Below are 26,706 nucleotides of genomic sequence, written 5' to 3' on the forward strand. Positions count from 1 at the left end.
AAAAACAGCACCATGCTCAAGGCAGACATTCTTTACTAATAGCGTTTAACTACTTAATTGTGCCTTAAGCTCTGATCATACCCAAGCACTTAACGTACTGAAAAATATTTTGTATATTTCCCTTTTATATTGTCTAGTATTGCTAGTACATTTTATTGATTTTTAAGTCACATATGGATTGAAATATAATTTGTAGAAAATATAATCATTTACATAAAAAATTTTTTTATTTTATGTAAATGGCTATATCTTCTACAAATTATATTTCAAGGTTGTCACTGAAACAATACAAAATACTTGTTATAGAAGGAGGGCAGGGTCTGAGGATTGAAAACACAAGTCTATTTAAATACTCACATGCTCATTATAGCTCAAGCATAAAAGGAAATTCCAGTAGATCTGAATAAAAACATACCGATGAGCATAGTATCGTAAAGTCATAAAGCAACTTCCAGGGGATCTCAGAAGCCAACTTTATTTTTACATATGAGATGACAGGACAATATACAGTTTACTTAGCAGCAGCTAAGAAATGGAGCTTTTGGGTCAGGGTGCCTGGTTTCAATCCCACTCAGGCAATGTTAATTCGAAGATCTTGGCAAGTTACTTTTTCCTCCATTCCTCAGTTACTTCCTCTTTAAAATAGGAATAGCACTAATTTCTTCCAATATCTAGTGTTGGCTTTAAGAATCAAATGAGAATCCACCTAAGAGTTGTGCATACAGCCTGGCCCATGGCTGTCACTCCCCAAGTGTACGCTATTAAGCTCATCTAAAACTTCTCAGGAGAGCAGTGAAGAATGGTGGGAATGAGAGCTTCGATTACAACCCAAAGCAAACCTACAAAGTAGAATGGCTCCATAAGTATTCCAAGGAATGCTGGTAGATTCAAATTGCCGACCTTTTGGTTAGCAGCCATATCACTTAACCACTGTGCCACTAGGGCTCCAAGAATATGATAGTAAAAATGAATACAAATAGATAAACGTAGGCCTGTTTTCAACCAACACTTACTGAGCACCTCTCCTTGTATCTATACGATAGCATGGTACAGGAATCAAAAACTAAGGAACTCTGAAGAGATGTCAGTATATGGCAGCTAGGAAAGACCACTGAAAAGTACTGACGTTTTCACCCCCACATGGAAAGAGACTGAGTATCTGAGTGAACATCAGCTCTGACAAAGTAGGCCACTCGGTAATGCAAAAACACAGAGCTGGAAAAAGCCCTTAGAACTGAGGCAACCCTTGACTTTCTGGTTGCTGCTGCTAAAAAAAAAAAAAAAAAAAAGAGTGCCCTGCCATTCTCATTTGGTTTTACTTGTTCTAAGCCCCTGCCCTAGGGACTTCTCCATTCTCCCTGTTAACCCTGGTATTTTGTTCATTAACATTAGAGGTAAGAATAAGAGGAACAAGTGAAGGTTTTTATACACTTGAAATTTAGAAGGAATGAAAAACTGTATCCAGAGAAACCATTTAAGCAGAATAGGCACATTCCACCTGTGTCTTCCACCGACTACAGCTACAAAATCTGGGCAGAATGTATGGAGCAGCTATTTAATACTCAGAAAAGTAAATGACAGCAGGTGGATTGTGGAATCTGAAGTACCTCCGAACCTTTCCTCCAGTGTCCCCTGGCCTGGCTCACCACAGCACAAAACCTGGAAGTCATCAGCGGTACAGACAGACAGCACTCTAAGAGAAGCCCTCTTGTTCTGGCTGGAGGAGTGCGGAAGGGGACCTGATAATCTGAGGGACGGGAAAATGCCCCTCTGGTCAGGGAAGCTATGGTTCTAAGAGGATGGGCTGAACCCTGCTGGCTTTTTTTCCTGTCCTCCTGCTACTCTTAGCTCTGGATGTGGGTGCAGCTATGGGAAGTGTACAACTAATCAGGGTAACTAAAGCCCCAGAGAACCAGAAATACTGAGCGGATCACGGGGGATGCCAAGTAACCCACATGTACAAAAGGTTGTAAGTCAATGGAAAGAATCAACCATTTGTCCTGTCTCTCTTATACAAACTGCACCTTAGGGAAGTAGAACAACTGATGATGGCAAGTTTTCTTTACAATAAATAAACAGAATTAGAATCATTACCAACCTGCAACCACAAAACAATGAACTTAAGCAATATACAACTGCATTTCACACCACAAAGGGGGACAGGCATTATGTACCTTCTGCTGAAAGAATATATAACTACTTATTACTTTGTATTGTACAAACAAGCAAGCAAAAAGTGAACTTGAATCTAATCCAGGTCCCCTAAGGGTCACAGGAGCATGTGTTAAATGACCACACACATGAATGTACTTCAGCAAAATAGGAATGTAAATACAGAGCAAATAACCCGACTTCAACGAATACACTGCACAAGAAGAGAGAGAAGGAGAACCTATTGATTAAAAAAGTTGAAGGAGATTAACCAAAAACATTTTGTCTGGATCCTGACTCAAATAAATCAACTTAAAAAAAAAAAAAAACTAATATAATCAAGGAAATCTGAATGCAGATGAGATTTAATATTTAAGAGTTACTATTAATTTAATAGGAGCCCTGGTGGTCCAGTGGTTAAGAGATCAAGCTGCTAGCCAAAAAGTCGGCAGTTCGAATCCACCAGCCATTCATTCCTTGGAAACCCTATGGGGCAGTTCTCCAGTGTCCTATATGTGATTTTTTCTAACATACAACTAGATTTGATATTTGAAAGTTACTATTAGTGAATTTTTGAAAGAAATACTATCTTCTAGAGATACATACTTAAGTATTTCCTGATGAAGTGATATGATATCTAGAATTTGCTCCAAAATAATCTGGAAAAGAGAAAGAGGGTAGAGGTATAGATGAAACAAGACTGGCTGACCATATGTTAATAATGGTTGAGGCTGGGTTTTATTATGTAAGTTCCTTTTTTCTGTACATTTGAAATTTCCCACAATAAATGGTTTAAATCAAGGGTCTGGAGACCTTGGAGATGATCATCTCAGAAGAACTACGGAAGCACAGAACAAAAGTCAAGGCACTATATAGTGCTAGGACACAGTAAACACATGCAGGGAACAGCTTGAGGCCAGAAATGCTTGCCTAGCACTTTCTCACACAGGAGTGCTCGCATACAGGTCATAAGAAAATTCTGGTATCTCTCTCCACACCTTTCTCCAGATCGTTTCTAATGAGATAAAGTCATACCCATCCCAGAGTGACAATCCATGAAGAACTCTATTGTCTATGGTTCTCTAAATGGAAGAATTTACCAGTAACTTCCATGAATTATCTAAGCCCATTCATCACTCATAACCACATATTTCCTCCAGACCTAGGGAGGATCCAGTTTCTACTGCATTCACTGTCAAACTCTGAAAGGCATGCTGAAAGCAAATAAACCATAATAACTTTAGTTAGAATAACCTGGTTGAGAGAAGACACTCTGGCTTTCCAGCTGTGTGACCTTGGGTAAGTTACATCACCTCTCTGTGACTCAACTGCTTTATCTGTAAAGTGGGGACGTGAACTACTGTGAATATTAAAACGGGTTAATTCAATGCCCAGCATATACGTGTTCAAAGTCAGGCCACTGTGAATAAAATTCATCTATCTGGGTCAATAGTTTCTTTAATTGCCTATTAAGTTCCTTCAAAACTTTCTGGTGAAAGTCAACTACCTCTAACAACTGTTCATGCTCAAACTCACTGATGCCATAGTAATATTAAAATATTTCCACAAAACCTCCCCAGGGGCTTCTCTGGGGTCAAAGAGGGAACTAACAGGCAAGGTTCTGTGCCACCTTGGAATAGCTCTATGTTCAAAAGGAGCCCTGGTCTCACAACGGTTAAGCACAAGGCCACTAACCGAAATGCTGACAGCTTAAATCTACCCAGTGGCTGTAAAGATTGCAGCCTAGAAAACCCTATAGGTTAGTTCTACTCTGTCACACGGGGTCACTATGAGTCTAACTCAATGGCACCTAACAACAATCTTTATCTACATTCATACACCAGTCTTCCACCATAACCATCTCCCTTTAAAGTTTAAAAATCACCTACACAGAACACTGTATTTATTTGCTACTACTTTTATTTATAACTCCAAGCTGTCTGTTGCAAAAGGCAACCTCTAACTGGGTTATTTCTAATATTTAACATCAGTGCCTCCCATGGCTCCTTCTTACTCAGTTCATATTTAATACCAATGCCACTGTATCCAGAGATGTCATCCTCTCTTCGACTAAGTTAAAGTATCTCACATCCTTAGCTTTACATTGTCAATTATACTTCAAATGCTGTCAATTATACTTCAAATGCTTTTCTCTCACTCAATTTCTATTCTACATTAATTCATGTATCCATTATGGACCAGATAGCATTTGACTACAGGCCAAAGGAAGAACAACACTTGGACAGAAGATGCCCCAGAAGAAGTCAACATCTAATCTAACAGGGACTTCACCTAACAGGCTCATCACTTTTGCTTAAAGCTTTCACCCAACACACAAGCCAATCTTCTCATTGTCAACACACATGCATCCAAGGCTTACAGTGAGGTTCCCTCTCAGCTATATTATATTAATTAACTACGGTATTGTCTGGTTTCCCTCAAACTAAATAACATGGTGTCTCTATTTCCCTGTTTACTTCCTTATTTCTTCTAAATAAAGACCATTTTTTTTTTCCTTCTTCTGCCAAGGTGTAGCAAAATGATGTGGCTATTTTTACTTCCTAGTAGCACAGCCAGGAAAGTCTCCTATATTCAATCTGTCTTACACCACTCAGAGTCCACTCTGGAATGGAATAACAGATTTCATTGCAACCACGGAGTCCCTGGGTAACACAAATGGTTAAGTGTTCTACTACTAACTAGAAAGGTTGGTGGCTTGAACCCACCCAGAGGCAACTCAGAAGAAAGGCCTGGTGATCTGCTTCTGAAAGGTAACAGCCTTGAAAACCCAATGGCGTGTAATTCTATTCCACACACATGAGGTCACCATGAGTCAGAATTGATTTGATGACAACTGGCTTAGTTTTTCTTTGGTTTACTGTGACCTTAACAGATTTAAGGAGTTGTCACTAATCTTCCGTAAGTTTCTGACGTCTACAACTCAACTTTCACTAGGTATTTTTTTAAGTTTAATGTGGATGATATAATTTCCCAGTTATAACTACTTGGCCTCATCTCGCAAGCATAGTAATCTTATTTCTATAGAGTCAGTAGTATGCGTGCCTTTTTTCATTTCTGATTTTAGTTATATGTATCCTTTCTCGCTTTTTCCTTTTTAGTTGAACTAACGGTTTGTCGATTTTATTGATCTTTTCAAAAAACCAACTTCTGGTTTTGTTGATTCTCTATTGTTTTTCTGTTCTCTATTTCATTTATTTCTGCTTTGATCTTTGTTATTTCCTTCTGGTAGCTTTGCTCTTCTTTTTCTAGTTCCTAAAGTTGTAGAAGTTAGGTTATTGATTTGAGATCTTTCTTCTAATACTATGGTTTTAACATATGCATTCTCCATAAGTATTTGTCAGACTACATATTCAAATCTTTGACTGGGAAATATAGTCATTCTAGTCATAGGAGATGTCAGGGTCCTGCCAGTATTTAGAACCCTGTGATGTATGTAAACAATTAAGTCTGTAGCTCAGACTGTTATTTCAGACAACAAACTGTGGAAACAGCATTACACTTTGCTCACCTGACTCCAGAATCAGAACCTAACTTGCCCTTTATAACCATTTCATTTCTATAACTAATGGGGTCTTATATTTCACGTCAGAGAAGGTAACCCTTTTGACATTTTTGTGAGAGCCCATTAGGAGTTTTGATTATTTTGACTGGACAATAATAGCAATACATTAACATTAGGAAAAGCTCTCTGAGGTGGCCTATCCTTAGGCCTTATTTTTTTAATACAGAAAGACATTTCTTAAATTTAGGAAATGGGGCTCATTTAAGACAGAGAGTAACGCGAACGGAAAAGTGATCAAAGGTGTTTAAAGTCAAGTGTCCAGCCATGATTTCATCGCTTCCCCCTTCCCTTAAGAATGCCTCCTTACCATACACCTCCCTTTGGGTATCTAGGGATCCAGATCTCTCTGCCATCTCTTAGTAACTGTAGAGACGACCCTTCCCCCTCTGATCATACCAAATCTATTTTTCAAGAGCCTCAGGCAAGGGGGGAGTGAAAACAGCTTACAAGAGGATTGGCAGAACAAAAGGGAATTTTTTTCACTTTTCCAGGTTAGAACTTTGGTCTGAATATTAAGCTCTCAATTCCAAATCTGGCTTGTGATTCTGGGGCTGGGATTCTGTACTCTTAGTGCTCCTTTGACAGCTGTCCCTTATTCATTTCTACCAGTATGAGGCATTAGAGGGACACTGCTCACATATAACTTACTGTAGGAATATGCTTGCTTTTTCTGTTATCCTCATAGGTCTTATTCTATAACAGTCACCCTTACCCTTTTTTTCAAGCCACTGCTTTATTAGTAAAACCACCATCATTTGTTCATGAAATGTCCCATGTCTAGGCCTCCTTGGCTATTTCTTCAGATCTATTTCTTGTAAACTTGAAATAAGACCTAAATTGAATGCAAACATCTATTTTTTTAAGACAAGGAAAAAAAAAAAACACCAAACTTGTTGCCTTTGAATTGATTCTGATTCATAGTGACCCTAGAGGACAAAGGGGAACTGCTCCATAGGGTTTCCAAGGAGCACCTGGTAGATTCGAACTCCTGACCTTTTTGGTAAGCAGCTAAACTCTTAACCACTGTGCCACAAGGTTTCCTTTTAGACAAGAACACATCATAAATGATGTTACATGTTTTCTTTATATCAAATCAGGAGGCACATAATGTCAGGTTATTCTACTTTCCATGACTGTAAGATTGATCAGTGGACTTAAAACCTGATCCCTCCATCATAAAAGGAGCCCTGAACTATAAATGCAAAATGATCACTATGATAAGGCTTTGGCATAAGACTGCCAATGTATTCACTAGGTACAAATAAAGATACACAAAGTGATCTTTCTACAAAAAGGAAATAACAAAGGGTGTTCATTCAAGTCTTCCAGGAAAGGGAACAACCCCATAGCTCATCCTACTCCTCACAAGCCCTCAATAAATTTTTGTTGATAAATATTCCAAACAACCCTTAAAATTTTTTAAAAGGTTGAAAGTAGTGAGTTCCAACGTCTCATTTCCAGGATTCTTAAATTCAGTGTGTGCTCTTAATTCTTTGAATCTGTGTACCCATATTTGCCCATCTGAAAATGGACATAATGACATCAACTCAACTTTACTTCAAAGGACTACAGGGAAGGTCCAATGAAATAAGGCTAAGAAAAAGTCTGATGTGGCAAATAAAGGTTTAGCCTCATGAATAAGACCAAATTTTACCTCAGAATGAGGAAGAATGCAATGAAGTAAAAGCTTGAGAGGCCGCCAATAGAAACAGCAATCTAAATCTGAAAAGGTACTATGAATGAATTATAAAAAACACTGTCACTAGCCCAAAGCAGATATGCTAGTACTCTAGTATTTTACTTACTTAAAATCGGCTGCTATTGCTGGGCTATTTCATTGAAAGCTACATTACACTAGATAGAGTTCCAAAGCAACAAATCCTATATAACATGGCCCATCTTAAAAAAAGGTTATCAAACCTGTTATCTTGATACCACAAAACTGATTTAGGAGGCCCATCCCCAAAGCTATTGAATTCCTTAAAGAAATGTTAACCTAAAACAGGAAAACGTATGGAGTTCAATCTTATAAGGCACCGTTTTCGTATACAAAAGTGTATTTTTCATACCTATGTAACTTGAAAAATGTTCAGCATATACCAAAGAAGCAACTCCTTCCTGCAAAGATTAAGCCCCATAATATGGTTCTGAAAATAAATGCTGTGTGAAATAATGACCTTGGAGAATGAGGCCTCAGATCTACTCTCCTCAGAGCACCTCCAAAAAACCTCTTAACCATATTCTGTATTGTGTTGAGGGTTCTCATTTGGTGACTAGTCACATATTATTTTAGAAGGCTAAGTAATCTGAATCTAGTTATTCTTGATTTTATATTATAAATACATAAAAGCTGCTGTTGTATGGCCCTCATATGAATTATCTAGGATAATGAAATGTATAGAAACCAAAGTTTATTAGTGGTTACCAGGGCAGGAAGAAAGGAGAAAAGAAGAGTCACTGCTTAGGGGGCACTGAGCTTCTGTTAATGGTGGTGGAATAATTTGGAAAAAGACAGTCGTAATGGTCCCGCGGCATGATGAATGTAATTAATGTCACTGAAGGGTACAAGTTAAAAAGGCTAAAGTAGCAAATGTTTTGTTATACATTTCTACCACAATAAAAAATCAAAAAATCAAAAAAAAAAAAAAAACCCTGCAGTTTCCCTGCACCCGTTCTCCAAGGTAAGCTTTAAGAAATTGCAGGTTCCATCGTCTGGAAGAGTCAGACATTTTCTAATCTCTTCAACTACGGGAGTCTTGAGGTCTCACCATCACTGCTATGCTTTGGAAACTGCTGACACAGGCCAGTCAACTGTATAAAATAGTTTTGTGTTTATACGCAATCACTACAATGCCATCATTTGAGCAAAAGGGAGCCAATGACATTTTAAAATAAAGTTTAAATAACAGGCATTTAAACGAGCACTTAATATTTAAATACAAGTGGCAGATTACCAGAAAGATCTCAAATCAGCAAGATCCCATCAGGGTGGGACTGTACAAGGAAGATTATCCAGTTACTCAAGAAGCCTATGTCAGCTCTTACTTTTAAACACACCTCAAAGAGCAGATTTTAAAAAGCTATACCGTGACCGTGACCTTACTAAGGAACCCCCCCCAACCCCTCGGCCCAATCAAGACACAGACCGCTAAGAAGGAAGGGTGTTTATGTTCTAGCACACCCAAGAATTGGGAGAAGGAGAAAAGTCTCTGGAAAAACCAACAGCAACACACTTAGATACTGAGACCTTAATTTTAAATATAGAAATTCTTACCTCCCACTGTAAGTGAGGCGGGATATTTCGTATCTGAAGTTTCCGAATCCTGTGGAAGAATTTAAAAAAATTTATGCTTTAATGTTTAAAAACACAAGGCATTAATAGCCAACATGGAAGTTTAGAAACTATTTAATATATTACACTTTGTATTAAATATAAACCAATATATATGTACACATTTTTAAAATGCAGCTCAAGAAGGAAAAACAAGGAGACATGGCTACTCAGAAAATGCATATTGAGGCCTTTTGGAGACCCAATATTATTGGGCTGTTGGAGCTTATTTTAAAAGTCATTACAGTTGGCAGCTACAATGTTTGAAAAACTTTCTGCCTTATGACTGTATTTTAAATTGAAGCCCATTAGCCTAAAATAAAGCATCCCAGGACACAGACAAAGCCTTAGTTCAGGTGTTCTTAATTTGGAACTGTAGTCAAGGGTCCACGGACGGAATTCAGGGAGTCCATGAGCTTGAAAGGGGGGATCGCATCTTTATTTTCACTATCCCCTAAAGTGGAATTTAGCATTTCCTTCCATTATAAATACGGACAATAAACCATAGTAGGCTTAACAGTACTTGTAATTTTGTTACCATATAAATCAGACATTTTCATATCACGTTAAGTTGTTACAGATCTTGAAATTTCTACACTCACTATTCTGAAATTCAGTCATGTTGCTAGATATTACTTATTGTGTCAGGAAGCATATATTAGTATATCACAAGTTTTAACATTTTGCTAAGCATATTTCAAAATAATTGGTTTCCTTTCTAACCCTATGTGTTTTGTTTTACGCATTTTAAAATATCCTAAAAAGATTTCAGACTGCCAAAGACAGTGTCCAGCTACCACCACTGATTGCTCTGACACAGATCACAACAGAGGGTCCCAGACAGAACGGAAGAAAAATGTAGAACAAAATTCAAATTCACAAAAAAAGACCAGGCTTACTGGTCTGACAGACTAGAGGAACCCCCAGGACTATGGCCCCTGGAAACCTCTGTTAACTCAGAACTGAAGCTACTCCCAAAGTCCACCTTTCAGCCAAAGATCAGACAGGCCTATAAAACAAACAATAATACACTTTAGAGAATGTGCTTCATAGTTCAATCAATTATATGAGACCACATGGGCAATACCTGCCCAAAAGCAAAGACTAGAAGGCAGGAAGGAACAGGAAAACTAGACCAATGGACACTGGGAACTCGGGGTAGAAAGGGGGAATCTTGACACATTGCAGGGATTGCAACCAATGTCCCAAAACAATTTGTGTATAAATTTTTTAACGAGAAACTAAGCTGTGCTATAAACTTTCACCTAAAACACAATAAAAAAATTTTTTTAATCAGAAATGATACATCCTAGTCATCTTTAAATAGTGTTTTAACAAAGTACTCCAACAATTAAAAGTTGCTTTTCTCAAAAAAAAATTTCAGACTGCCAAATGAGTTTGCAGTACAGAAAAGGTCAGGAACCCTTTCTTAATTCAAATACACACACACACACACACACACACACTCGTACGTGTGGGGCGTGTGTGTGTATCCGTCCCGTCTTCTTCTACCCCTTCCTTCTCCCAACAACGTCAAGAGGCATGAAAGAAAAAAAGAGCAAGAAAAAGAAAACACAGTACATTAATTATGCCAGACTGTACCGTAGATGGGAACCCTGGTGGCATAGTGGTTAAGAGCTACACCTACTAACCAAAAGTTTGGCAGTTTGAGTCCACCATGCACTCCTCAGAAACTCTATAGGTCAGTTCTACTCTGTCCTATAGGGTCACTACAAATTGGAATTGACTCGACCGCAACAGGTTTGGGTTTCTTGTGTTTGTTTTTGTTTTTGTTTTTTTGGTACTATAGATACCACCTACCAAAAACACCATCTTAAGAGGGGAAAGGAAATTATAGCCAACTAGCTATTTCTCTTAGCTATTAAAACCTTGCTTGCTCGAAGTGAAGGGGACTTGAAGCACTTACTGATCAAGATCAAAGACTACAGCCTTCAATATGGATTATACCTGATTATACAGAAAATAAAAATCCTTACAACCAGACCAATAAGCAACATCACGATAAAAGGGGAAAAGACTGAAGTTGTCAAGGATTTCATCTTAGCTGGAACCACAATCAACATCTGTGGAAGCGGCAGTCAAGAAATCAAATGACACCTTGCATTGGGCAAATCTGCCGCAAAAGACCTCTTTAAAGTGTTAAAAAGCAAAGATGTCACTTTAAAAACTAAGGTGCACCTGACCCAAGCCACAGTGTTTTCAATTGCCTCACATGCATGGGAAAGCTGGACAATGAATAAGGAAGACCGAAGAACGGGCACCTTTAAATTATGATTTTGGCGAAGAATATTGAATATACCATGGACTGCCAAAGAATGAACAAATGTCTTGGAAAAAGTACAGTCAGATGCTCCAAGCGAGGATGGCAAGACTTCCTTTCACATACTTTGGACATGTTATCAGGAGGGATCAGCCCCTGGAGAAGGACATTACGCTTGGTCAAGTAGAGGATCAGTGAAAAAGAGGAATACCCTCAGTGAGATGGACTGACACAACGGCCAGCAATGGGCTCCAGCATAAGCAATGATTACGAGGATGGTGCAGGATCGGGCCATGTTTTATTCTCTTGTACATATGGTCGCTATGAGTCAGAACTGACTTGATGGCACCTAACAACAGCTATTAAAAAAAAAAAAGACTAGCAATTGAGCTGGATATCTAGAGTGAAATAAAAAAGTACTTAATTTTTAGAATTAGGAATAAGAACTACAGTCAATTTCCTTTTCCAGACCAATTCGCTTTTTTTGAAGCAGAGCAAAAGTTCAGACTAAATTCATAGCTCGGTCCTCTGTCTCTTCCGTTCCTCCCAAAGCAAGAGAGCAAATAAATGCCACAGATACCATCTATTCCTTAAGAGACTCTAAAGACTGAGGAAGACTTAGGTACATCCTGTTTGTAATCATAAAATGAAGGCGGAAGGGAGAAGCACTTTTACCTTATTTTTATGAGAGTAAAACAAAGCACAACCATCAGGGGACAAAAACAAAAGAGACGGTGATGGAAAATGTCAATTTTGGAAAAAAATTTCAAAACACTACCCAGTCTCAGAATATACAGATGCATTGCAAGCCTGGGATTTTATTTCAAAATAACTCCTGTGCTGATAGTTGTTCAAGCTATGGAGCAGGTACTACCTCTCTGCTTTTATGTAAGTGTGATATTTTCTGTAGGTTTAGAAACTTTCTAAGAGATTTCAAAACTGCCACATATTGCTTCAGCTAACAGAAACACTGTTCACGTTGTATAAATATTTACCTTGGGCCACCAAGGAGGTAAGACTTATTTGCTACACATATGCAAGTACTAATCTGTTTTAATCAAGCATCTGATACTGAAAGAATTAGCAGCACAGTGTTAAGAAACTAAGACTTTATCCTGATTAGACTCATCTTTCCTCGTGTATATATTACTGAAAAATTTTTCCAAAAGTACACATGTAAATGTGCATACAAAGTCCAGGTAAATTAGCAGGTGATCGCTCATATTACAAAAGCAAACACCCGCTTCACAGAATGACTCCCAAGAGACTCTTTAAATAAGATACTATATCTCTGTATAGTCAAAGTAATCCATCAGTCATGTTTTCTCAAGGACTTTCTATCCACTCTGTAAAACGTACACCCAGCACCCACTTACTTATTGGAAGTTTCGGCAAAATAATTATTTCCCTTAAACAGTTGTCCAGTTTCCACTATCTGATTCTCTCAAGTTTCATTTTAGACAAACAGAAGTATTTCCATACAGTTAGTGTTTTGGCCTCTAAACTGATTTTCACCCATTTACCCACTAACCCAAACCAAAAAAAAAAAAACCCAAACCCACTGCTGTCAACCAGATTCCAACTCATGGCAACCCCACGTGTTACAGAGTAGAACTGTGCTCCATAAGGTTTTCTTGGGTGGCAAAAATGGTTAAGTGCTGGGCTACTAACCAGAAAACTTGGTAGCTTGAACCCACCCACAGGCGCCTCAGAAGACAGGCCTGGTAATCTGCTTCCGAAAAGTCATAGCCTTGAAACCCCTATAAAGCAGTTTTACTCTTCACACATGGGATCACCATGAGTCTCAAATCAACTCAAAGGCAACTAACAAAAATCTTTACAAAAGCAGTTCGCTAGGTTTGTCGTCCATGGAGCAGTTGGGTGGGTTTAGGTTAGCTGACTGCAAACCACTTGTGCCACCAAGCTCCTATTTACCCATTAACTAACCTTAAACTCTGAGTAGTTTCACCTCTGGCTCCACTGTTATCAGTACAAGAGCCAAAAAGCTCCACATTAGAGGGACCAACCAAGGCATGCATTGTACTCTCCCGCCACATAAACACAAACCTCAACCAGGAAAGAAGCTGAGAATATCTACCCCACTCAGTTCATCAACTGTACTTAGGAACTGCCTACTGCGACGTGATGGATCACTTTTGTGTGGCCTTTCTAGCTATGGTCTTGTAACTCCCACTCAAATGATTAGGTGGGACTATGCAGAAATGTGGCATACCAAAGGGATCAGTCAGTTTTACCATCCTGCTGGGCTTAAAATCAGCCACCCGAGAGGCAAGAGAGAAAAGACCCCATCACCACCACCACTACCGCCAAGGAAGAACGGCCAGGAATAGAGGGTGCATCCCTGGATCCCTGCACTGAGAATCTCCTGGAACGAGGAGACAAAGATACAGCAGCAGAGACCTGGTAGAGGAGATAGCATAGTAGGCTTCCCAGCCCACAAAGAAAGCTCAGTGCCTTTGGGCAGAGGTGCGTGCCTATGAGCACAGCAGGGAAAAGGCTGTCCTGATGGAAGAACTGTATCCTGAGCATTCCTGAACCTGAACTGTAATGTTACTTTCCTAATAAATCCCATAATCGTGAGAATGTGAGTTGTGTGTCATCATTGCAATAAGTTGTCAAACCCAGCAGAGAAGTAGAGAATGCCGTGGGACAGATGGCTGGCATCAAAATTGGTAAAGATGGCAGACAGAGGAGGCATGTCTGACCTCTGCCTCATAAGAATCAGCCTTGGGCTGTTGATCTTGATTCTCCTTCCCCCTTGTGAAGTTAGAGGAAGTCAAATATGGCCCCCATGCCATTTTTACAGCTATACACAATCAAAACACCATCACCTCATCATCTCCCACCTGAGCTTTTTGACAATTAGGTTATTTGATTTGTATTTCATCCTAAATATTTAAGAGTCAAGAAAATAGATATATTTTAATAAATTATTTCTACCATATGACTACCAAATCATTAAAATTCAACTTAGCTATCAGCAAAATAAACTGGTGTTTCACCTCCTAAAACACACGTAAGTAGTATTAAGTAGGATGCCTGCCCTATAACAGAATGGACTAACTAGGGGATCTCACTCACTGTCTCATTCAGGGCCTAGAACAGTGTCTGTACCTGATAAGCACTCAATTGATGGTCAAATTTAAATTTACCATAATATATAGAAGGGGAAGAGAAACACAAGCTCCACTATCCAGAAATTACTAAGATCTCTATTTTCTTACAGCTTGTAAGGTAGTGAGAACAACAACTGCCACACTTAGTTTTGGGAGGGGAGGGAAGAATAGAAAAATATTGAATTATTTAAGCACTCAGATTAAAAAAAGAAGCTTCAACACAATTTGTTTATAATTCAATCATATACAATTTAAGGGTTTTCCTCCTCCAGAGGGGAAAAAATGGGAATAGAGTTCGTTTTAAAGTCCTCAAGCTAACAGATAAAAACCTTCTTAAAATGCCCGTTGTTGTTGTTGTTAGGTGCCATTCAAGTCAGTTCCGACTGATAGTAACCATACGTAAAACAGAACAAAACACTGCCTGGTCCTGCACCATCCTCACAACCATTGCTATGTTTGAGCCCACTGTTGTAGCCACTGTCGTCCGTCAATCCATCTTGCTGAGGGTGGTCTTTTTTACCAAGCATGATATCCTCCAGGGACTGGTCCCTACTGAAAACATGTGCCAGGAATGTGAGACAAAGTCTCATCATCCTAGTTTCTAAGAAGCACTTTGGCTATACTCCTTTCAAGACAGGTTTGTTCGTTCTTCTGGCAGTCCATGATACATTCAGTACTCTTCACCAACGTCGTAATCCAAACACATCAATTCTTTGGTCTTATTCATTGTCCAGCCTTCACATGCATGTGAGGCAATTGAAAATATCATGGCTGAGGTCAGGCACACCTTAGTCCTCAAAGTAACATGTTTGCTTTTTAACACTTTAAAGAGGTAGCCTGAAGTATTAGTTACCATGAAAATTCATAATAACTACTTATTAACTATTAAAGAGAAAATAGATCATGTAGCCTCAAAACGGTACCTTCAAAATCTTTAGTAATGGAACAGATTTAACTTGATTTTATAGAAATGTTTATATTGACACTAAACTAGAGAAACTAAAACCTCCATATGTATACATCGCCAGCTTCAATTACCAACTAGGACCACTTGACTTGTTTCTTCTCTACCTGCATTTATATAAAGTCCCACTTACAGGTCATCCTGAACACACCAGTAAGCAGCTATAAAAGATAACGCTTTTTGTTTCAACATAATCAGACCCCATTACTGCTTCTAAAAGTGATAAACAAAAATTCCTTGATATCAGCTACCGACTCAATGTTTATTTCCAATTGTCTAATAAATATCTTTTTATAGTCTGTTCATATCAATACCCCAACAAGATGCACAATGTATATATTTGATATGTCTTAAGTCTAATACGAGAGTTTTCCCCTCACTCTTTTTTCTTGCTACTTACTTGGCAGCTCTAGGTCATAAACCCTGTACAGTTATTCTGGATTTTACCAACTGCCTCTCCTTTACGTCATTTTACTATGTTGAATTTGATATACGATAATGTATGACACTTTTATAAGCGTAAAGCTATCACACCAAATTATTGTTAGCTGCTTGGTCCCAATTCAGGGGGTCCCTAAGCACAAAGGGATCAGACCGATGTGATCCATACAGTTTTCACTGGCTGATTTTTAGAAGCAGGTCACCAGGCCTTTCTTCCTATTCTGTCTTAGTCTGGAAGCTCCACTGAAACCTGTTCAGCATCATAGCAACACGCAAGCCTCCCCTGACAGAGAAGTGGTGGAGCCATCTGAGGTGCACTGGCAGGGAACTGAACCTGCATCTCTCATGCATGGAAGGTGAGAATTCTACACTGCACCACCACTGCCTTCGCCAAATAATTATAACATAATTAGAACTATCTGCATGCCCTCCACAACCCAAATGCATGCCACCCAGTGTAACTATCACCCCAAATTCTGTATTTATCACTCTTTTACCTTTTATTTATAAATACCAGTATCTCTAAAAGATGGCTCTTTTAAGTATTAAAAATACCTAAGATGGCTCTTTTAAGTATTAAAAATACCATTATCAGTCCTTAAATAAACAAAAACTTATCAATGCTCAAATTATTAAAAGAAAATTTTTTTAAACAATTCAGTTGTTCAAAGCAGGATCCAAGTAAGGTCCATACGCTGCATTTGGTTGGAACCCTGGTGGCGCAGCGGTAAAGAGCTATGGCTGCTAACCAGAAGGCTGGCAGTTCAAATCCTGCAGCTGCTCCCTGGAAACCCTATAGGCCAATTCTACTCTGTCCTATAGTGTCACTATAAGTCAGAATCGACTTCACGGCATCAGGTTGTTTTTTTTTTTTTTTGGTATTCTCTCTCATATCTACAGGTTTCCTTTTTTTTCTCCCCCTTGTTACTTAATTGAAAAAACCCTGTCATTTGTCCTGTAGTTTCTCAGATGGGATTTTGCTGATTGCACCTCTTTGGTGGTGTTTAAAGGCTTCTCTGTTCTTTATAAACTAGTAGGTAGTTCTGAAGACTCAACTAGCTTTTTGTCTGCTTGTTTGGTGAGGGATAATATTTCACAATGGATGTTTTATAATTCCATCAGGAGGTACATGATCTCTGGTTGTCTTTCTGTGATGCTGGCAACCACTAATGACCATCGCCTAAATTCATTATTTCATTCAAGATTGAAAGCAATGATTTTCTCATTCTATCATTCTTTGTGTTTAGCTGAGAATCTTGCATAAAAAGCAACTTCCCCTCATCAAATATGTGGGTACTCTGATACACAATAAGTACGGTAAAAGCAGGATAAATACTTGATTCTTTTCCTTTTGCAGTAAGTGGTTTTGAGTCCCCTCATCTCACCTCTGATTTCATACATGGCTGTAATGGACAGTTCCATGAACAATAAACTTGTCCAGCTCCCTCTACCCCAAAGCGCATGTCTTACACCACTCTGCTTTTTTGCCTCAGGGCTTTCTCCAAAGCCTCAGAAGAGTCCAGAGCAATGGAGATGAAACCCGGAAGAACAATCCTCAACTTACAGAGGAGGGGTGAGAGCTAGTAGATAAATGTTCCAGCCTCCATCCTTCAGATGGATAATTCTGGGAGACATCCTGTACATTTCTCAAAGGTCCCCATTTCCTATAGCAACCTCAATAACATAACCATCACAGGCTTTTTCTAAATCTCCGTCTCTCTCTCCCATGAACAAACTTCATGCAAAACCTATCCTCAAATCTCTGCTTTCAGATGAGTCCGAAGACGTGGTTATTTCAAAGTTTGCAGAATGAGTTGGTATCCTGACATCATCCAAAGATGACCAGCAGTGTTATTATGAATTCATTGAAAAATATTTTATATGGATCAATCAGTTGCAACCTTTTTGATGGTTTAAATTGCCCCATCTTGCCAATGAGTGGGAGCCTCTTTACATTGGCTCCTGTGTCTTTTCATATGATTCCATCTATCTTTGAGAGCTCTTTTTTCTTTTTGCTATAACATGATATTCCAAGTTCAACTTACACATTTCCTGCCCCCCACCTGCAATCATCCCCATCTACACAGAACCCTGGTTTGTTTTAGTCAGACAAAGTACATAGAGACCACAATCTGGTCAGTAGGGTGCTCATTGCTACTGGGTTGGTCATTACTCGTAGGCCTGAGCTAGAAAATACACATTTTGTTTGAAAGAGAAATACATCAAGTTCATACTCATTACTTTCAATTCAAATTTTAGACTAATCGGTTTTTGCTAAAGCCTTTTATTTGCATATTTTCTTCTAATGAAAAATCTCATTCCTAACAACATTGACATAAAGAATTGAATATAAACAAGAAAGGGCTTTATGTCTATAATCTCATTTGACCCTCACAACCAGCATTTTACAGACTGAGAAACAAAGGCAGGAGAGTTTAACTTGTCCACACACAACTAGCGTGTGGCAGTGTCAGAATCCACCTCTGGGCATTCTGTCTCCAGTCTTTACTCTTTAACCACACTACGCTGCAATCTTATACTAATTTCACTTATAACCCAAACAATAATATAACCATATCAAATAACTTCGGAAAAGCAGTTTGCGTGTTAAAATTCAAAAGGTAAAAAAGATACACTAATCCTAAGCAAAATTTTTACTTTACTCCATAGCTTTAAACCATACAGTCATAATTTACACACAAAGACTCAATACTGACATTCAATGTGCAGGTTATTACATATTAACACCAAGAAAGGAAGACAACTATGCTAAAAATGAAACTGCCTCGAGATATTATGAAGATTACATACACAGGCATACAGGCATTTTAGGTAGCTGTGAAGCTAGTCATTTCATGTTCCACCCTAACGCAAGGCAGAGAAATTTATTAGACTTTTAACCTTCCATCCAAACTACCTACAAAAGTCCTGAATGTACATTTTGTCTTCACCTTATTCCTGCCAAAGGGCTTTGAGTCACCCCTTTATTTCTACCAACCCTTACACAAATCAAGCAGGAACCCTGTGGTCCCCACTTTATATATAAAGATGCCGAGGCTCACACTGTGATCTAACACTGCTAATAGCAGCTGACAACCAAGTCTAACTTGTAATATGTTACTCTCTGCCTTATTTTCTTATGCAAAGAACTGGGATACACATTCCACATTTGGACCAGTCATTTTCAAATAAAAGGCCTAGCCACGTGGACTCAGAGCAGTATAGTACAGCCTCTCTGACCAACCACTTGGTGGCACTCTGTACAAGCTGCAGATTTTTATTCCGGCTGTGCCAAACCAACTCAATCTTTGCCCAAGGGAAATTTGGTCAGCCTGGCTAAGTTCAATATTATAATTACACTCATCCTTTCTTGTTTTATACAGTTAAGAATTATCCCTTTGAAAAGTCAACCTCAATTTTTTAAAGAGTTTAATAATCCAAGCAGGTAAATAACCGGGGAATTGATCGGTCTCACATTACTGATGGTGTCAAATGGCATCATCTTACCTCATCGCTCGCTGACTTGGCCATCTCTTATCAAATCCTCTGAGAAGAGGTACCACCTCTCTTTATTACTACGTTGCATAAAATTATAACATGCTCCAAAACCTATCTTCAAGTTTTAAAATAGGGAAATCTAGGAAGAACTCTGAGGTCCAAGTAAAGGGGATTGGCTAAATAATCCAGTCTACATAACAAAATATCATGGAGATACTATAAAATGGTTAAGGATATTTAATGAGAAACCACGTTCATGACATTGTTCACTGAAAAAAAGCACATGACAAAAATATAAAAATAAAAAATGTGCACATATATGTCAGATATATAGACACATGCACATGAATAGAAATAAAGAATTGAGGCGTAACACCAACATACCGGGATGGAATCTGGGTGATGGAATCATGGGCAACTTTCATCTTCTCTTTGCTTTCGTATTTTATAAAATAAATCTCACCAACGGTTAAGGGAAAAATAAGCTATTTTTCCAGTCTGTAATATAAACCAAGAATGAACCAAGGGAAACCATTTACAGATTTTGACTGTTATAGCTAGCACAGTAACCTCGGTTTTCCCTCTCCTCAAAGAGTTTACAGTCTAGTAGGAGAAATTAGACATTTCAGGTCAGTCCTTTCCTTAGGAAAGGCAGTAGAAATGGAAAGGTGGGAGCAACATTGAAATTTTGGAGTAAAACAGACAGATCCTGGGTTAAGAACCCATGTGAAAGACTGAATAGTATCTTTTGGATTGACAATTAAGAGGTCACAGTTACTCTAAAGAAAAGCGTATCTACTGCAACAGTCAAAGGTGTGCCAGATCCTGGTGAACTGAATACTGAAGGAAAAAAGGGGAAAAAAAAGACAAAGTATTCAGTTCTCCCAACTGTAAAGTTAAAAAGACATCACTCCACATGTGATCTAAGGACCAGCACTAAGAATCACCAGGAAAGTTTGCTACAAATGCAGATCCCAAAGCCCCAACAGAGACCTAACCAGACCCTGTGGGGGTAGATGGGGGGGGGAGGGGAGACAGTGGCTTCATATACACACTCAAGTTTGATGGTCACTGTATTAACAAGGCAGGTCCTGTGAGGGCAAAATCACTTCTTTCTTATTCACCGCTGTATATCCCAGCAGTTAGCAGAGTGCCTGGCTCATAACAATTAGTCAACACTGCTTAAAGCATGAATAAAAGAACAAAATCTCCTAATGTTACAGTTTTAAGTGAGACTCTAAAGCTATTCTTTTGCCATGCTCCCGCTCTCAGATCTCCATGGAAACAACATCCATGTTTTAGTCCCCTTCACTAAAACAGAGATATTTCTCTTACTTCTCACCTTATCATTTGCATCCATACAGAAGAAGGTCTGACAGCCATAGTATGTATATGGAAACCTGACCAAAGCCAGAGAGTGGGCTGGTAGAGTCCAAGAAAGGCCAAATGCTCTGTGTATGGCTCTCATTACTAATATCTGCATTTACATACCACCATGTCTCTTTCTTAACAGAGACTAATGTTCTTCAAAACAAGGACACAGGATTCCTCAGGATGCGTGCAAGGTGGGAAGACTGAACATTCTCCAAAACAACAGTGGAATTAATATGGCACAAACTGATCCTTGATCCCTGAATAATCAAACTTTTCTGTAGTTTTCATACTGTGGCTTAATGTGAAAACGTGGCTTTAAACAAAATAGTCACCACCAGTATTTCAGAAAACTGTAAATATCTCACAACCACAGAAACACATGCTGTTCAACACTGGAGAGAGTTACTATTTAAATAAAAAGCTCATTGCCTGTATGACTCAAAAATGCAGGTCTTTCAAAAGTATAACATTAATACAATATACAAAATTATGTATCTCTCCCTTGAAAATTAGTGTGGTCACAAGGGGAAAAGTACATAGATACAAAACCTCTAATATGCTTGAACACACTGAAAATTAATCAGTCCTACATTTTTCCACAGTTAAAAACTGATTTAATAAATACCATTACATTTTTTTCCAGCAAGACTCAACATCATAATTTTAACAAGTGATTTAAAAAGCTGTGCATTTTCAACAGCTCTGTCCAATAGAGTAGCCATTAGCCACATCTGGCTATTGAGCACCTGAAATGAGGCTAGTCCAAACTGAGCTGTTCAAATACAGCCGCTTATTATGCTATTACACTATTCCCTCTGCTGTAGCATGAGTAAAATACATATTGAATTTCTAAGACTTAGTCAAAAGAAGAATGTAGTTTCTCATTAATAATTAATAGTAATACACATAATTTTAACTTCTAAGTAGCCACATTAAAAGTTAAAAATATATATATCATCTGTACATCCTAAATATTTTAACATGCATTACATATATATATACATTTTACACATATTTTGATTGACAGATCTAAAACTTAGTATACTTGATTCACAAAGGCAAAACTAATTGATTAAATTTTATTTCTCTTTGTCAAGAAAATTTCAAGATCAATAAATATTTTATATAAAATACATGGAGTATTTTTTTACATGAAAGTAACACTAAGTTGGTAAGAGTTAAGAATTTTAATATGATTAAATTCTTTACACTATATTTTGAATACAGTTAATTTGTTAATATTTTCATTAACACTTTTTATGTCATTATTAGTGCTAAGTAGTTATGGTCCTTATCCAAGGCAAACCCTTGGATTTGTTTTTGTTGGCGGGAAAGCTTGCAACTGATCATTTATCAAAGTTACATCACCTTCCCATCAATTTTGGAAACTACAATAATCCCACTACCCAAGAGTTTCAAGAATGAAAAGGGTTTAGACGCCTCCTTGTTTAAGAAATAGTTCTAAAGCCCATATGGCTTATCTTTCCAACTTTAATATGTTTTATATAATCAAGCAAATAAAATATGCAAACAAATGTTATTGGTCACAAGAAGAAAATCAGCATGAAAGTTCTCAGTTTCATGTAATTAGACATTTATGTAGCCAAAAAAGGAAACCCTGGTGGTGTACTGGTTAAGTGCTACAGCTGCTAACCAAAGGGTTGACAATTGGAATCTGCCAGGCGCTCTTTGGAACTCTCTGGGGCAGTTCTACTCTGTCCTATAGGGTCGCTATGAGTCGGAATCAACTCGATGGCCACGGGGTTTGGTTTGGTAGCAAGAAAAATCAAAAAAGAAGATATACAAATTTGATCCAAATATCTCTGACATTCCTGATCCTAGGCAGCTCAACTCTTCTCCTCTAAGATTATAATCTTACTAGACTTTACAGATAAGCCTTCTCCCACCAGAAAGCATAATATAAATGCAATGTAGCAATTTTTTCTCATAAATAAGTTATGTAACCTCCTTGTGAGGTAAAACAAGTTGCTTACCAAAAAACCCAAAAACAAACCCAGTGCTGTCAATTCCGACTCGTAGCAACCCTATAGTACAGAGTAGAACTGCCTCAGAGAGTTTCCAAGGAGCGCTTGGCAGATTCGAACTGCTGACCCTTTGGTTAGCAGCTGTAGCACTTAACCACTACACAACCAGGGCTTCCTAAGCTGCTTACAACACTACTTAAAAGAAGAACAGGTTAAAGAAGCTATGTTTCACTTAAATGCAACACGCTTCCCATCTACATCAATTTTTCCCCAAACTTGAACTCATCCATATTAATCAACTATTTTGAATCTAAGTATTAATTCATTTAAACAAATAAAATCTTGACTAAAACATTAAAATTTTCCTGTTTTTACCTATAATGGGCATGCCAATTAAAAAAAAAAAAACTCGAAAATTATCAGGGCTCTAGATTTTATCTTCTCCTCTGGGACAGAGGTATATAAATGAAAAAGACATCACAGAAATACAACCAGTGGGGATAGCTAGCTCAACTGGCATAACACTGTTTATAAAGAAAATGTTCTACATTGTACTTTGGTGAGCAGCATCCGGGGTCTTAAAAGCTTGTGGGCAGCCATCTAATGTATTCTACTAGTCCCACCCCGTCTGGAGCAAGGTAGAATGAAAAAAACCCAAGACACAAGGGAAAGATTAATCCAAAGGACAAAGGGACCACAAACCGAATGGACCACAAACTACCACAGCCTCCACCAGACTGAGTCCAGCACAACTAGATGGTACCCAGCTACCACCACCGACTGCTCTGACAGGGATCACAATAGAGGACAGAGTAGAAAAAAATATAGAACAAAATAGTAAGTAACAAAAAATAAATACCAGGCTTACTGGCCTGACATAGACTGGAGAGACCCTAAGAGTATGGCCCCCAGACGCCCTTATGGCTCAGTAATGAAATCATTCCTGAAGTTCACCCTTCAGCCAAAGATGAGACAGGCCCATAAAACAAAATGATACTAAATGGGCACATCAGCCCAGGGGAAAGGATGAGAAGGCAGGAGGGGCCAGGAAAGCTGGTAATGGGGAACCCAAAGTCGAGAAGGGGAGAGTGCTGACATGTCGTGGGGTTGGCAACCAATGTCATAAAACAATACGTGTACTGTTTAATGAGAAACTAGCTTGCTCTGTAAACCTTCAGCTAAAGTGCAATAAGAAAAAAAGAAAGGTATAAAAAGTTGGTAGCAAGCACTGAAACTCCTTAAGTATAAAAAGAGCAGTCAAAATATTTTTCTAAGTATAGTAAAAAAAATAAAACAGATGCCAAATTTTATTCTACAAGATTAAAAATTAATAATTATCAAATGGTTTATTTTTATTTCTAAGTTTTTTTTTTTAATTGTTGTAACACAACAACACATCAATTCAACATTTTTCAGGCATACAACTTAGTGATATCAATCACATTAATCAAGGTGTTCAACCATTACCCTTAATTGATGGCAAATTTCCCATCACCATGAACAGAAACTCACCGCTTCCTAACCACTAATAAACTTTGGTTCTACACAATTTACACGTAAGTAAACTTTGATACAAACAAAACAGATGCTGCAGATGAAAAGTCGCAGCCTCTAACAGTACTGACATTAGCATCATCCAAGAAAAGACTATTCGTTTCCAAATTATTTCTACCATAACTACAATTTAACGATATATTTTAAAAGTTCAATGACACTGGGAAATGAAAATAACAGATACCATTCCTGATGGATAAGAGACTGTGCCAGGCACCTGAAATACATTTTCATTGTATTCTTACACCAACAATTAGAAGTATTAATAGTACTACTTTACAGATTCAAATAAATAGCCTCAAGAGATTATTTTAGCCAAGGTCAAAAGGCAGGTGTATAGGAAGGTGAGAAACCCTGGTGGCATAGTGGTTAAATGGTGCGGTTGCTAACCACAATGTCAGCAGTTTGAATCCACCAGGCACTCCTTGAAAACTCTATGGGTCAGTTCTACTCTATCATATTGGGTCGCTTTGAGTCAGAATCGACTCGATGGCAACAGCTTTTTTTTTTTTTTTTTAAATACTTCGGAAGGTACAGAGGAAGTGGAGAGTGATGAACAGGTGAAGCACAGGACATTTTTAGGGTGGTGAAACGATTCTGTATGATACTGTAATGTCGAACACATAACATTATGAATTTGTTAAAGCCCACAGGACTGTACAAAACAAAAAGTGAACCGCAATGTAAACAATTGGACTTTGGTTAATAACAATATATCAATATTGAGCACTTGAAACAAGGCAAGTCCAAATGGAACTGTTTTATAAATATAATATACATACCAAAATGTGAAGATTTAGCAAAATTTCTCATCCATAATTTTTGTATAGATTACATTAATTTAACGACTGTACCACCAAAAGCAAGAAGTTAATGGGAAAGAGTGTGCAGGGGGGAAGGGAGTAGATGGGAACTCTGAATTTTCTGCACAATTTTCCTGTAAACCTAAAACTGCTCTAGAGGACTAAGTTTTTTTTTTTTTTTTAATGCAGATTTACGACAAAGACAAATTCAAACTTATCCTAACTCCAATGTCATGCTACTTCTACCTTAATTTTAGACTTCTAATTGACATCTGTGTAAGAGAAAACCACTTACACACGTCTTCAGAAAAACTGTCTAATCATAACAACATTTACTCCATACAATCAAACTATATAAATTCTAATCTTCTGGAAGAAACACTAGAAATTTTCTAATTTACAACCTACATTTTACAGAGGAGGCCCAAGGCAGTCATTTCAACACAGAGTAGAACATTCCATGGCACACATTCAGCGTTATCCACCAGCTAACATGATATATGGATAAAACAAATAACTGTACTAAGCAAAAAAAAACCATCGCCGTGGAGTCAATTCCAACTCACAGAACTGCCCCATACGGTTTCCAAGGAGCGGCTAGTGGATTCAAACCATCGACGTTTTGGTTAGCAGTGGAGCTCTTACGGTATTAAAGAAGTTCCTTTAAGGGACTCAACATGCTTATAATAGTTGCTAGACCCATTAGATGATAATCTTTAAAAATGTCAGACATTAGCCTTTTAGTTAAATAAGCTTTATAGTAACCTTCTAGTTGTGGTGTGGGGTTGTGTTTTTCTCCCCCCCCCCCTTAGTACTTCAGGAACTATATTTCACACTCCCAGTTATATAAAATTCTGAGAAGATGATGAATTCTGAGCAGCAATAATGGCAAAAAAATCTTAACACACTTAAAATGACCTAGATACTAGACAATCCAACGGCTTTACACGTAGTTCAAATTCTAAAACTTTAAAACACAGCGTGTTAAAACTGTGACCCCTAGCATGACAATCTAGGATGTGATAGATACCATGCTTATAATCGATGTGATCATAGTACACAAAAGCACTCTACCTATGACTTTAACACATCTCCAAATCCACAGAGGATACAATTCTCTCAAAGGAAGAAAGTCTTCTTTATGATATTCACGTAATTGGCAAAAATGTTTAACATGTGCCAAGAAACAGCATGCTGTCCCAGAGAACACTGCCAGAGGTATAAATGGCCTTCGCCTTTGCGTAATACTGGCCCTCAAGGGTACTGAAAGCGCATCTATCTGCCCTTGGGCTTTCTCCGACGCACGGAGTCTAAAATGGCCTTGTCCTCCCCACCAAATGTTCTTGTTCTAACCCTTTTCAAAGCTTTAAAACTAGAAAAAGCATCATAAACTAAAATCTGGGATTAACAACCTGTACAAGGCATTAAACTTTGGTGGGCTGGGCTTTAGACTTTCACACCTTGTAAAAATGTTGAAATATAAGTATTTTGAAAACGCCTAAGCTTCTAAGAACGTGTTAAACAGCCAAGCACTTTAATGATTGCCTAAAGACTTGTAGAAACCAGTAAGAAACATAAGCTATCAGAACAGACTGTCCATCGGG

General features: G+C 38.1%; 1 protein-coding gene across 5 annotated transcripts in view; it reads right to left on the reverse strand.

Moving 5' to 3' along the window:
* The window catches only part of IGF2BP3 (insulin like growth factor 2 mRNA binding protein 3), a 130,409-nt gene that overhangs the window by 74,335 nt on the left and 29,368 nt on the right, over positions 1 to 26,706 (reverse strand). For all 5 annotated transcript variants that reach the window (XM_064290074.1, XM_064290073.1, XM_064290072.1 and 2 more), the window contains one exon: positions 9,009 to 9,057. In XM_064290074.1, the coding sequence (XP_064146144.1) occupies positions 9,009 to 9,057 (49 nt within the window). The remainder of the gene's footprint in view (positions 1 to 9,008; positions 9,058 to 26,706) is intronic.

This window comes from Loxodonta africana, chromosome 8, assembly GCF_030014295.1.
Source record: "Loxodonta africana isolate mLoxAfr1 chromosome 8, mLoxAfr1.hap2, whole genome shotgun sequence".
NCBI classification, from domain to species: domain Eukaryota; kingdom Metazoa; phylum Chordata; class Mammalia; order Proboscidea; family Elephantidae; genus Loxodonta; species Loxodonta africana.